The sequence below is a fragment of the Daphnia carinata genome, chromosome 3 (genome assembly GCF_022539665.2).
Source record: "Daphnia carinata strain CSIRO-1 chromosome 3, CSIRO_AGI_Dcar_HiC_V3, whole genome shotgun sequence".
Lineage (NCBI taxonomy): Eukaryota > Metazoa > Arthropoda > Branchiopoda > Diplostraca > Daphniidae > Daphnia > Daphnia carinata.
The window spans coordinates 2,017,850-2,029,995 of NC_081333.1; the positions used below are offsets into that span (position 1 = coordinate 2,017,850).

Genomic DNA, 12,146 nt, shown 5'->3' on the forward strand with positions numbered 1-12,146 from the left:
GCTGATAAATGTTCACCACCAAAAACAGTATCCATGGTTTTGAAAAGCAATCCGGCTATGTGATAGTGAACTGGTTTCCGTTCTTACGCAAAGAGCTGCTGTAAAAATTTAATAGAAGTGTACAAGAGACTTCTTAACGCTATACGGGTTACGATATGGAAATACAAAGCTCAAATCACGATATCAAGCCAAGGAAGCGGTAGATAATATTCCTTAGTATTAACGGAGGTTGATTCAATCGATAGAAAGAACGTGAACGTACCTTTGGCGTGATTCGAACTCGCAATCCCCGGCTTAGGAGGCTGGTGCCTTATCCATTAGGCCACATAGGCTTTGTTATTCAACCTGCCTTCCAACTTGCAAATTCCAAATTTCCGACTACCAAGTTTACCTCATATTTCTTCAGCCTTCATTCCACAAACTATCGTAAGAACCCAAGCGTGAATATGTCCGTTTTTCTTCTGATTACATTAATTCATTAGCGGAGGCATACAGAAAAGGAATGTTGTAAGGGAAAACGCGTGTAATTGTGTCTCCATTGGCGCAGATGGTTAGCGCATGGTACTTATACGACAGTAATCTCATTGCGATTCGTGAACTAAACGATTCACGAAGTTATGCCGAGGTCGCGAGTTCGATCTTCGCCTGGAGAATGTTTTGCTTTCAATCTGCCCGATCTCGACAGGTATGATTAGAACCGGAACAGACAACTTCGCTTCCTAAACACACCTGAATGAACAGCCGAAGCTTAAGATTCACTTGTGCATCAGCTTTGCTAACATCAATCAGCAGAACAAAATAAATTTCTGCAGGCGAGGCTCGAACTCGCGACCTCGGCATTCTTTTACGAATAGAACTCTCGTTAACGCAATGAATTTATTGACATATAAGTACCATGCGCTAACCAACTCTGCCAATGCTGATGATTTTAGAATTTTGTTTCCTAACTTTTGTTTTCCTTCCTTCACAGTTTAATCAGGCAATCGCAGGAAGCGGCGTCATCGTAATGGGACAAGAATAAAAACCCAATTCTCTAGGCGAGGATCGAACTCCGGTGTTTTGGTTTCTGTTCCTCCATTGCCATCACGACAGGATAGGGATGGTGGTGAGGCACAGGTACAGGGTACGGTAGCGACCATTCATCACACTGTTCCATTTCTTTTATCTATGATCGTAATTCTTCCTGATTCCCCCCCATCGCGTAGTTAGTTGTTGTTTTTTTTAAAGAGTTCTAGCATAGACATTCGGTCAATATGTTTTAACGGGAAAGTTATCTGTAATATTTATTAAAATAAAACAGAAGCTACTGGTGTAACTTGTACAAGGTGTACCTTCCAAGCAAAAAGCGGACTTCCTCCATGCTAAGATATCCTCATGATATTCATTCATGATATTCATGATATATCCTCAAGACCGAGTATCCGAGTTTCAAAGTGGATCATAACTGCCTACCCCACCTTGTTGGAGGTGGAAGTTTAACCAACAAGCTACCACTTCTCTACCACGGACTCCCTAAGTCTTGTATGACAGCTCTTACCTCTCTAACCAGTTTTGGTTGGATGGTACTGGTATCGGCCGCTACCTGTACGAGCCATACCAACAACACGCAGAGTGATAATTGCTGTCTAGCAAGCCCAATGCTGGGATGAGTGCAACACCCGTTCGTTGGAAGTGCCGCTACTATGAGGAGTCGCACTACAACCCTTATATACCGTGAATTGAGTCCCGAAACACGGTTGATAACGCCGTGATGCAGTTTTCCACCAATAATCTCGTTTCAAATATTTAATGGAATAGAGATTGGTAAATGTAATAAATGAACGTTATTCGAAATGTTATGAAGAATACGATTCGACTTCATTATGAAACAAAAATTTATGGAAATAAAAAAAAACGATAAATTGAGTGAAACTTTGCATAGGGGAATACAGTCATGCTGGGTGCAACTGTGTGCTTGCTATAGGTTTTCTGCTGCACGTTTCTTGTCATTTTATTACGTAAACTGGTTGAAATTTTGCCACATTTTTCATAGAGGTCGCATTTGTCACCACAGCATCGCTAGAGGTGGACTGCTAAAGCCAGTCTGTCCGGACAGTCGGTGTGCATTGAATAGATGCCATAGTTAGCCCAATGTACAATAACTCTAAAAATATAAGTTTCAAGTAAAAATGAAGTCACTTTTCATGATTCTTGTTCAATTTTGAATACAAATCATGTATTTTAATAGATATATCAGGTTTTTTTATTAAAATAAAAAAAAAATAGAAAAAGTCGGACTTATATACTGTCGGGCTCACAATGTCGGGCTTAAATTTTCAAGCCCAATTTTCTCGTGAAAAAAAAGGACATTCCATGATCTTTTTAAAGATCCTCATTTTATTTAAATATTTTGAATCGGAATCATCTACAGTTATCTAGACTTAATGATATTATTTTTTAATAGGACAAAATTTTAAGCCCGACTTTTAGTTTTTTACGTTTAATTCAGAATCAATAAGCACAATAAAAAACATACCTCATTTTCGTGATCAGCAATCAATTTTAATGTATTTTTAATGAAATCTAGTTTAATTCAAAATCGAAGGCTATAGCCTTCTTAATTTTTCATAAAAAGATTTCGCCTTAAGTACATTTTCGATGATCATTGAACGATCACGTATATGAGGTTTGTTTTCTTTGGGAATTTTGAATAAAACGTAAAAAACGGTAAAAAAAATGAGCCCGTATTTTTAAATTACGATTTTTTCAAAAACGGCTTACGTGACAAAAAAACAAATGGTTTTTTCTGAATCAGCGTTAAAACTGGGTTATATTGCAGGATTTTCATCGCATTCCGAGAGATTTCGATTTTTCCCGATTTTGACGAAAGTGGGAAGGCTATAGCCTTCTCACTTTTTCAATTTTGGCAAAATTTTAGATTTCGCTTTAAATACATGGTTTCGATGCAGAATTGAGCGGGCATCCCGAATATTAAGTTAAATAATATACCGATAACATTATCGGTAAAAGTTGGGTTAAAAAATAAGGCTGCGTTATTCAACTTGCCTTTCAATTTGCAAATTCCAAATTTTGCGTATGGATCACTACCAAGTTTACCTTATATACTGTATCTTCAGCCTTTATTACACAAACTATAGTAAGATCCCCCGCGTGAATATGTCCGTTTTTCTTCTGGTTACATTAATACATTAGCGGAGGCATACAGAAAAGGAAAAAAGCGTAGGATTGTGTCTCCAGTAGCGCAGATGGTTAGCGCATGGTACTTATAAGACAGGAAACTCATTGCGATTCGGGACCTAAGCGATTCACGGAGTTATGCCGAGGTCGCGAGTTCGATCCTCGCCTGGAGTAATACTTTGCTTTCAATCTGCCCGATCTCGACAGTTATGATTAGAACCGGAACAGACAACTACGCTTCCTAAACACAACTGAATGAACAGTCGAGGCTTTATCTCCATTTGTACATAGGTTTTGCAACCATCAATCCAGCAGATCAAAATGCGTTTCTCCAGGCGAGGCTCGAACTCGCGACCTCGGCATTACTACGATCGTCTACGCATACTGCTATGAATACTGACTTATAAGTACCATGCGCTAACCAACTGCGCCACTGGAGATGTTTTCAATGTTTTGTTTCCTAATCTTATCAAAGTTACACAGTTCAATCAGGCAATCGTAGGAAGCGACGTTATCGTAATCGGACAAGAATAAAAACCCAATTCTCTAGGCGAGGATCGAACTCCGGTGTTTTGGTTTCTGTTCCTTCATTGCCATCACGACAGGATAGTGATGGTGGTGAAGTACAGGTACAGGGTTTGGTAGCGACTCTTCATCGCACTGTTCCATTTCTTTTATCTGTGAGAGTAATTCTTCCTGATTCCCCACCATTGCGTAGTTAGTTTTTTTTTTTTAAAGGAGTTCTAGCATGGACATTCGGCTAACGTGGTATACCGGAAAAGCTATGTGTAATAGTTATTAAAATAAAACAGAAGCTACTGGTGTAACTTGTACAAGGTGTACCTTCCAAGAAAAGCGGACTTCCTCCATGCTAAGATATCCTCATGATATTCATTCATGATATTCATGATATATCCTCAAGACCGAGTATCCGGGTTTCAAAGTGGATCATAACTGCCTACCCCACCTTGTTGGAGGTGGAAGTTTAACCAACAAGCTACCAGTTCTCTACCACGGACTCCCTAAGTCTTGTATGACAGCTCTTACCTCTCTAACCAGTTTTGGTTGGATGATACTGGTATCGGCCGCTACCTGTACGAGCCATACCAACAACACGCAGAGTGGTAATTGCTGTCTAGCAAGCCCAATGCTGGGATGAGTGCAACACCCGTTCGTTGGAAGTGCCGCTACTAAGAGGAGTCGCACTACAACCCTTATATACCGTGAATTGAGTCCCGAAACACGGTTGATAACGCCGTGATGCAGTTTTCCACCAATAATCTCGTTTCAAATATTTAATGGAATACAAATTGGTAAATGTAATAAATGAACGTTATTCAAAATGTTATGAAGAATACGATTCGACTTCATTATGAAACAAAAATTTATGGAAATAAAAAAAAAACGATAAATTGAGTGATACTTTGCATAGGGAAATACAGTCATGCTGGGTGCAACATTGTGCTTGCTATAGGTTTTCTGCTGCCCGTTTCTTGTCATTTTAATATGTAAACTGGTTGAAATTTTGCCACATTTTTCATAGAGGTCACATTTGTCACCACAGCATCGCTAGAGGTGGACTGCTAAAGCCAGCCTGTCCGGACAGTCGGTGTGCATTGAATAGATGCCATAGTTAGCCCAATGTACAATAACTCTAAAAATATAAGTTTCACGTGAAAATGAATTAACTTTTCATGATCCTTGTTCAATTTTGAACATAAATTATGTATTTTCATAGTTATATCAGGTTTTTTTTTTATTAAAATAGAAAAAAATAGATAAAGTCGGGCTTAAATTTTGAAGCCCAATTTTCTCGTGAAATTCGTGATGATCTTTTTTAATGATTCAGGTCAACACAATAAAAGCTAGAAGTCACTTGAAAATTAAAATAGTCGGCGAAATGCGAGTAATTATTGTATTCCAAAGAAAATGCTTTGAAAAATTTGTTAGACCGATTCTTTTCCCTGGGACTAATGAAGAAATGCATAGAACTGAGCAAGATAGTGGGCAGTTATTGAAGAAAGAAGTAATCGGAATCAATAATCAGGGAGACGTAAATTAGACAGTATAGTGTCATAAGCAAGGATGAAGGCAAAACGTTGACACTGGGTGTTTTCGTTTGTTTCGCACGAAAAAGCAATCTATCCCTTGAACTTAATCATACCGGGAGGTATGGGACAGCAGAGTTTCTTGAAGCCGGTCCAGCACCTTTTCCCGTTTCCCCTGATGTCAGTCAACATTTCTTGGAACTTGTTGCCACAAGCTGGGAAACAGAATGGCGACGTCCCACTCCAGAAGCATCCGGAAGATGGTGATAGGATATCGATTTGTGCGGCAACTGACGGGGCTATTACTTGTGGAACTACAACTTGCGGCCCTGTGTGAAACACTGTTTAAAAAAAAAAAGATATTGCAAGGTAAATTGAATAAAGAGTTTGTTGACAATCATTTAGATATAAACCAATTCAAACTTACGTTGGCGTTTCTCCCGTAAGTAAGCGTTAGGATTATCACGCGTTTCCACCTCTGGACAGAAAAATGAGCTTATTTAAATCGTATAATCGAATACGAATAAATCATAGATGTTTACCGATACTATCCAAATTCTGTGCGTCGGTAAACACAACGACAGCCACTGACAACAGCTGCAACGAAAACGACTGGTAAAACAAGTGCGCTTTAATTTAAAGTAATGGTGGTCGTAATCGGCATAGTTGACGTAATATTAGACTTACTTACCAAAATAATTGAGGACTTCATAGTTGGATGTAGTCGTTCACACTAGAGCTCTAGAGATGAAGTTTCTTTGACAGGCAAATAATCTAGAATAAATTCAGTAAATCCTTGCACAGCATATTGTAATGCCTCACGATTACGGAACACGAATGATGTGGTTTTGCGTTAGCATTTCGTATGAGGTTGAAAACAAAGCCTGGCAGTACGCACCTTCCTGTTGATAAACGTTCACCACCAAAAATACTTTCACTTTATCGCCATGGCTTTGAGAAGCAATCCGTCTATATGATAGGGAACTGGTTTCCGTTCTTACGCAAAGAGTAAATGGAAACCTTTAAGGCAACTGTACAAGAGACTTGTTAACGCTATACGTGTAACGGAACGGAAATGCATAGCTCTGATTAAGATGAAGGAAGCGGTAGACAATATTGCTTGGTATTAATGGGAGTCGATTTAATCGACAGACAGAACGTGATTAAGCCTCTGGCGGGTTTCGAACCCGCAATCCACGGATTAGGAGGCTGGTGCCTTATTCATTAGGCCACAGAAACTGCGTTATTCAACCCTTCCAATTTGCAAATTCCAAATTTCGCGTATGGATCACTACCAAGTTTACCTTATATATCTTCAGCCTTTATTCCACAAACTATAGTAAGAACCCAAGCGTGAATATGTCCGTTTTTCTTCTGGTTAAATTAATACATTAGCGGAGGCATACAGAAAAGGATATTTAAGGGAAAACGCGTAGGATTGTGTCTCCATTGGCGCAGATGCTTAGCGCATGGTACTCATACGACAGTAATCGCATTGCGATTCGTGAACTAAACGATTCACGAAGTTATGCCGAGGTCGCGAGTTCAATCCTCGCCTGGAGAATATTTTGCTTTCAACCTGCCCGATCTCGACAGGTATGATTAGAACCGAAACAGACAACTTGGCTTCCTAAACACAACTGAATGAACAGTCGAGGCTTTATATCCATTTGTACATTGGTTTTGCCAACATCAATCCAGCAGATCAAAATGCGTTTCTCCAGGCGAGGCTCGAACTCGCGACCTCGGCATTACTACGATCGTCTACGCATACTGCTATGAATACTGACTTATAAGTACCATGCGCTAACCAACTGCGCCACTGGAGATGTTTTCAATGTTTTGTTTCCTAATCTTATCAAAGTTACACAGTTCAATCAGGCAATCGTAGGAAGCGACGTTATCGTAATCGGACAAGAATAAAAACCCAATTCTCTAGGCGAGGATCGAACTCCGGTGTTTTGGTTTCTGTTCCTTCATTGCCATCACGACAGGATAGTGATGGTGGTGAAGTACAGGTACAGGGTTTGGTAGCGACTCTTCATCGCACTGTTCCATTTCTTTTATCTGTGAGAGTAATTCTTTCTGATTCCCCACCATTGCGTAGTTAGTTTTTTTTTTTAAAGGAGTTCTAGCATGGACATTCGGCTAACGTGGTATACCGGAAAAGCTATGTGTAATAGTTATTAAAATAAAACAGAAGCTACTGGTGTAACTTGTACAAGGTGTACCTTCCAAGCAAAAAGCGGACTTCCTCCATGCTAAGATATCCTCATGATATTCATTCATGATATTCATGATATATCCTCAAGACCGAGTATCCGGGTTTCAAAGTGGATCATAACTGCCTACCCCACCTTGTTGGAGGTGGAAGTTTAACCAACAAGCTACCAGTTCGCTACCACGGACTCCCTAAGTCTTGTATGACAGCTCTTACCTCTCTAACCAGTTTTGGTTGGATGATACTGGTATCGGCCGCTACCTGTACGAGCCATACCAACTACACGTAGAGTGATAATTGCTGTCTAGCAAGCCCAATGCTGGGATGAGTGCAACACCCGTTCGTTGGAAGTGCCGCTACTATGAGGAGTCGCACTACAACCCTTATATACCGTGAATTGAGTCCCAAACACGGTTGATAACGCCGTGATGCAGTTTTCCACCAACAATCTCATTTAAAATATTTAATGAAATAGCAATTGGTAAATCTAATAAATGAACGTTATTCGAAATGTTATGAAGAATACGATTCGACTTCATTATGAAACAAAAATTTATGGAAATAAAAAAAAAACGATAAATTGAGTGAAACTTTGCATAGGGGAATACAGCTGTGTTGGGTGCAACTGTGTGCTTGCTATAGGTTTCCCGCTGCCCGCTTTTTGAGATTTTAATATGTAAACTGGCTAGAATTTCGTCACATTTTTCATAGAGGTTGTCACCATAGTATTACTAGAGTTGGACTGCTGAAGCCTGTCTGCCCGGACAACCGGTGCGCATTGAACGGATTCCACAATTATCCAAACGTAAAATAACTCATAAAATGTGTGTTTCAAGAAAAAATTAAGTCACTTTTCGTGATCCTCATTCAATTTCGAATATAAACCATGTATTTTAATAGTTATATGAGGTTTTTTTTTAAATAAAAAAAAAATAGAAAAAGTCGGGCTTATATTGTCGGGCTTACAATGTCGGGCTTAAATTTTGAAGACCAATTTTCTCGCGAAAAAAAAAGGACATTCCGTGATCTTTTTAAAGATCCTCATTCTATTTCGAATGTAAATCATGTATTTTAATAGTCATATCAGAATTTTTTATCAAAATATAAATAAAATAGAAAAAGTCGGGCTTATAATATCGGGTTTGTATTTTGAATCCCAACTTTCTTGTGAAAAAGAAAATCGAACATTCCATGATCTTTTTAAAGATTCTGGCCGCACGATATATGCTGGAAATCACTTGTAAACGAGAATAATCGGAGAAATGCAAACCTTCCTGTTAATACATTTACCAACATTTACCACCAAAAAATACTTTGCCTTTATCGCCTTGGGTTTTAGAAGCAATCCGGCTGTACGATACGAAATCGGTTTCCGTTTTTACGCAGAGCAACCGAAAGGCTTTATGGGAAAACCTACGAGCCAAACTTTCGTTTACTCTACACAGATTATGTTATGGAAATGCTTCGCTCAGGTCACAGGAAGAAGACAAGGACGCGGTAGATAATAATGATGCTTGCAAACTATTAATATGGCTAAACTTAATGACTTCATGGACGTGATTAAACCTCTGGCGGGACTCGAACCCGCAATCCCCGGCTTATGAGGCCAATGCATTATCCATTATGCCACAGAGGCTGCAAGATCTTATCTGCCTTCCAATTAGCAAATTCAGAACTTTTCATTTGGATTAATGTCAGGTTTACCTTTATCATTGCCTTTATTCCACAAACTATCGTAAGACCCCAAGCGTGAATATGTCCGTTTTTATTCTGGTTATATTAATAAGTTAGCGGAGGCATACAAAAAACTATTATAAGGAAAAACGCGTATGAGTGTGTCTCCAGTGGCGCAGCTGGTTAGCGTATGGTACTTATACGACAGTAATTTCATTGCGTTTCGGGATTGAGCGATTCACGAAGTAATGCCGAGGTCACGAGTTCGATGCCCGCCTGGAGAATATGTCATTTTTAATCTGCCCGATCTCGAAAGGTTTATTAAAACAGAGAAAAGAAATTGAAACTTCATTTACTAAACGTAATTGAATGAACGGTAAGTGCTTTGTATCTGTTTCCACTACTATTTTTTCCAACATCCAACTTCAGGAGATAGCTGTTCAACGACGTCATCCTAATGGAACAAGAATTAAAATCCATTTTTCCAGGCGAGGATCGAACTCGCGACCTCGGCATGTCTTCGGGAATCTTTAGATTCCTTCGCGCATTCAGATTACTGACGTATAAGTACCATGCGCTAACCAACTGCGCTACTGGAGACATCACTTTAAATCATTTTTGAAATATGTATTGATGTAGAAAGCGTTTTTCTGCAATAGGAAGGCAAAGATCAATGTTTCCAGATTTTACAACTTTGCATCATCAGTTGGCAGGAAACGAATCTCCTAACACAAGTGGTTTCACATTTATGATTTCCACTTAAAAATGAATATGCTGTTCGTCATTGTTAGACGTGTTTTGAGGGAGAAATGAACCTGAAAGCATTGGATTTTTAAGCGCGAAGTGTAAGGGCAGAAAATGAGCAGTTCGGGTTCCTTGACGTCGTTACAGACCGCGTTCGATTACAGGTTCTTGTATTAACCAATCACACTCTTCAAATGATTGGATGGTATTGGGCAGCACAGCTTTTTGTTTCCCGTGAGGCACGCCTTTCCATCCCCCGTTTTGTTTATGATTTTGGCTCTGTAGAAAGTTCCGCAGTTACCACGGCAGAAGGGCGATGTCCCACTCCAAAAGCATCCCGATTCCTCAAAGCCTACATTTACAGATCGATTAAGACATTTTCTCTTGCACGCACGTAATAGCTCATTAACACAGAAACTCCAACATTCAATCTAACTCACTCGTGGAATTTTCGACGGAAATCATTCTATTAGACAGCAAAAATCGTTTGGCTTTCTTACCTATGGGGCGAACGTGATTTGGTTTGTGCGCATGCACCGATGTTGTCCAAACTTCCGGGGGCACCTGTTGTTCAATAGGGTCTTCTACCTGGGACGTGTTTGTACCGATGGAAACTTGTTCGGGTTTATTTTGGTCAATCAGTACCGAAGGGGTTTCAAGTTTTAGCTGCTGATCGAGATCCTGTTCCGGTTTCTGTTGTTCTACTTGAGGAACTTGTTCGGGTATCGCCTCCACTACTGGAATTTGCACCAATTGCGGTAGAGTTACTGGTACCTGTCCAATCACCACCGGGACGTCCCCGGGATTCGTTTGCTCTATTGAAACCTGGCCCGGTTTCGTCTCCACCGCTGGAACTTGTACCGGTTTATCTACTGGAACTTGTTCGGGTTTCGTTTCTACCACGGGAACTTGCACCGGTTGTGGTACATATACTGGAACCTGTCCAGGTTCTGTTTCTACCACGGGAACTTGCACCGGTTGCGGTAGAGTTACTGGTACCTGTTCGGGCACCACCGAGACGTCTCCAGGATTCTTTTTCTCTATTGAAACCTGTTCCGGTTTCGTCTCCACTGTTGGAACTTGTACAAGTTGCGATTTATCTACTGGAACCTGTTCCGGTTTCGTCTCTACCACTGGTACTTGCACTGGTTGTGGTACATCTACTGAAACCTGTTCGGGATTCGTCTCTACCGCTGGAACTTGTATCGATTGCTGTTCACCTACTGGAACCTGTCCAGGTTTTGTTTCTGCCACGGGAATTTGCACCGGTTGTGGTACATCTACTGGAACCTGTTCCGGTTTCTCACCCGCTACGAAAACCGGCGGGCGATTACGCTCCGTTGCTTGATCCTGTGCTAGCATTGCTGGAATTTTATCCGCTTTATTCTCTATTACAGGAATTTCGTTTGGTTTTGTTTCCACCTGGACAGAAGCAGAGGGAGTAGGTCTATTATACCAATCCCCATCCGTAGTATATTCCGAATATTTCCCATCTACGGAAAACTGTTCAGGATTCGTTTGTTCCAAGATTTGTTCTAATTTCTGCTCCTCTTGAGATACTTGATCTGGTTTCTGTTGCTCTACTGTCATCACGACAGGTGGAATACGGTGGCGATGGGGGTGAGGTTTCCTCTTCACTTCACTATATTGTTCCATTTCCTTCATCTGTGAGCGTAATTCTTGTTGATTTCTCATCGTTGCGTAGTTATCTGAAAGTAGATGATAGTTAGATGCCCTACATTCAGGGAAATCAAATAAACAGGAGAAGAAGAATTTGAAAATGAATGATTATTTTACACACATACCATAGCGTACATCGTTCAAATGCGCAAATGCATTTTTAAGCCATTCACGCTCTTCTAGTTCTGAAATAACATTGCAAAATGATACGATTCATTACGTAATGGACGGATTTTCATGTTATAAAACGTATGAATGTTTCTCATTGTCAATATTGATCTCTATACATTACCATAATCTATTGGAGTACATTCGACTAACAGAACGATGGCAACGTTTATCACCTGTACGAAATAGAGGCAATTCCTGATCAATGTTTCATCCTCACATTAGAATAAAGGCACTTCGCTTAAACCTACGATTGAACTTACCAAAAAGATTGAGAAATGCATCGTGAGAGAAGACGTGGTCTAGCACGGGGACACGACGTATAGCGAATGTCTCAAACGTTGCCGAACGTCACGCACTGATATGTCGATACACTCCTAACATCAATTGAATATTTAAATTTAAAAAAAAAACGATACCGGTCTTGCATAATC

General features: G+C 40.1%; 2 protein-coding genes and 5 non-coding genes across 8 annotated transcripts; 1 reads left to right on the forward strand and 6 right to left on the reverse strand.

Annotated features, from left to right (window-relative positions):
- The first annotated feature begins 3,230 nt into the window (after window positions 1-3,230).
- On the forward strand, window positions 3,231-3,352 carry Trnai-uau (transfer RNA isoleucine (anticodon UAU)). The gene is made up of 2 exons: window positions 3,231-3,268; window positions 3,316-3,352. It is a non-coding gene; the product is annotated as a tRNA-Ile (tRNA).
- Window positions 3,353-3,504: 152 nt separating this feature from the next.
- Window positions 3,505-3,617, reverse strand: Trnai-uau (transfer RNA isoleucine (anticodon UAU)). The gene is made up of 2 exons: window positions 3,580-3,617; window positions 3,505-3,540 (listed from the first exon to the last, which is right to left on the reverse strand). It is a non-coding gene; the product is annotated as a tRNA-Ile (tRNA).
- Window positions 3,618-5,078: 1,461 nt separating this feature from the next.
- On the reverse strand, window positions 5,079-6,054 carry LOC130693758 (uncharacterized). 2 transcript variants are annotated; one of them, XM_057516958.1, is made up of 4 exons: window positions 5,917-6,054; window positions 5,768-5,837; window positions 5,653-5,703; window positions 5,079-5,566 (listed from the first exon to the last, which is right to left on the reverse strand). In XM_057516958.1, the coding sequence occupies exons 1-4, from the start codon at window positions 5,935-5,937 to the stop codon at window positions 5,319-5,321; spliced, it is 390 nt and encodes a 129-aa protein (XP_057372941.1). In that variant the 5' UTR covers window positions 5,938-6,054; the 3' UTR covers window positions 5,079-5,318. The 2 variants fall into 2 exon arrangements, with proteins under 2 accessions (XP_057372941.1, XP_057372942.1); XM_057516959.2 differs by having other exon boundaries at window positions 5,768-5,822; window positions 5,917-6,038.
- An 887-nt stretch (window positions 6,055-6,941) lies between these two features.
- Trnai-uau (transfer RNA isoleucine (anticodon UAU)) lies at window positions 6,942-7,054 on the reverse strand. The gene is made up of 2 exons: window positions 7,017-7,054; window positions 6,942-6,977 (listed from the first exon to the last, which is right to left on the reverse strand). It is a non-coding gene; the product is annotated as a tRNA-Ile (tRNA).
- A 1,955-nt stretch (window positions 7,055-9,009) lies between these two features.
- Trnam-cau (transfer RNA methionine (anticodon CAU)) lies at window positions 9,010-9,082 on the reverse strand. The gene has a single exon. It is a non-coding gene; the product is annotated as a tRNA-Met (tRNA).
- Window positions 9,083-9,600: 518 nt separating this feature from the next.
- Trnai-uau (transfer RNA isoleucine (anticodon UAU)) lies at window positions 9,601-9,720 on the reverse strand. Its single transcript has 2 exons — window positions 9,683-9,720; window positions 9,601-9,636 (listed from the first exon to the last, which is right to left on the reverse strand). It is a non-coding gene; the product is annotated as a tRNA-Ile (tRNA).
- Window positions 9,721-9,732: 12 nt separating this feature from the next.
- On the reverse strand, window positions 9,733-12,081 carry LOC130693715 (E3 ubiquitin-protein ligase RNF12-B-like). Its single transcript, XM_057516907.1, has 5 exons — window positions 11,976-12,081; window positions 11,837-11,888; window positions 11,670-11,729; window positions 10,365-11,573; window positions 9,733-10,216 (listed from the first exon to the last, which is right to left on the reverse strand). The coding sequence occupies exons 1-5, from the start codon at window positions 11,994-11,996 to the stop codon at window positions 10,038-10,040; spliced, it is 1,521 nt and encodes a 506-aa protein (XP_057372890.1). The 5' UTR covers window positions 11,997-12,081; the 3' UTR covers window positions 9,733-10,037.
- Window positions 12,082-12,146: the final 65 nt, after the last annotated feature.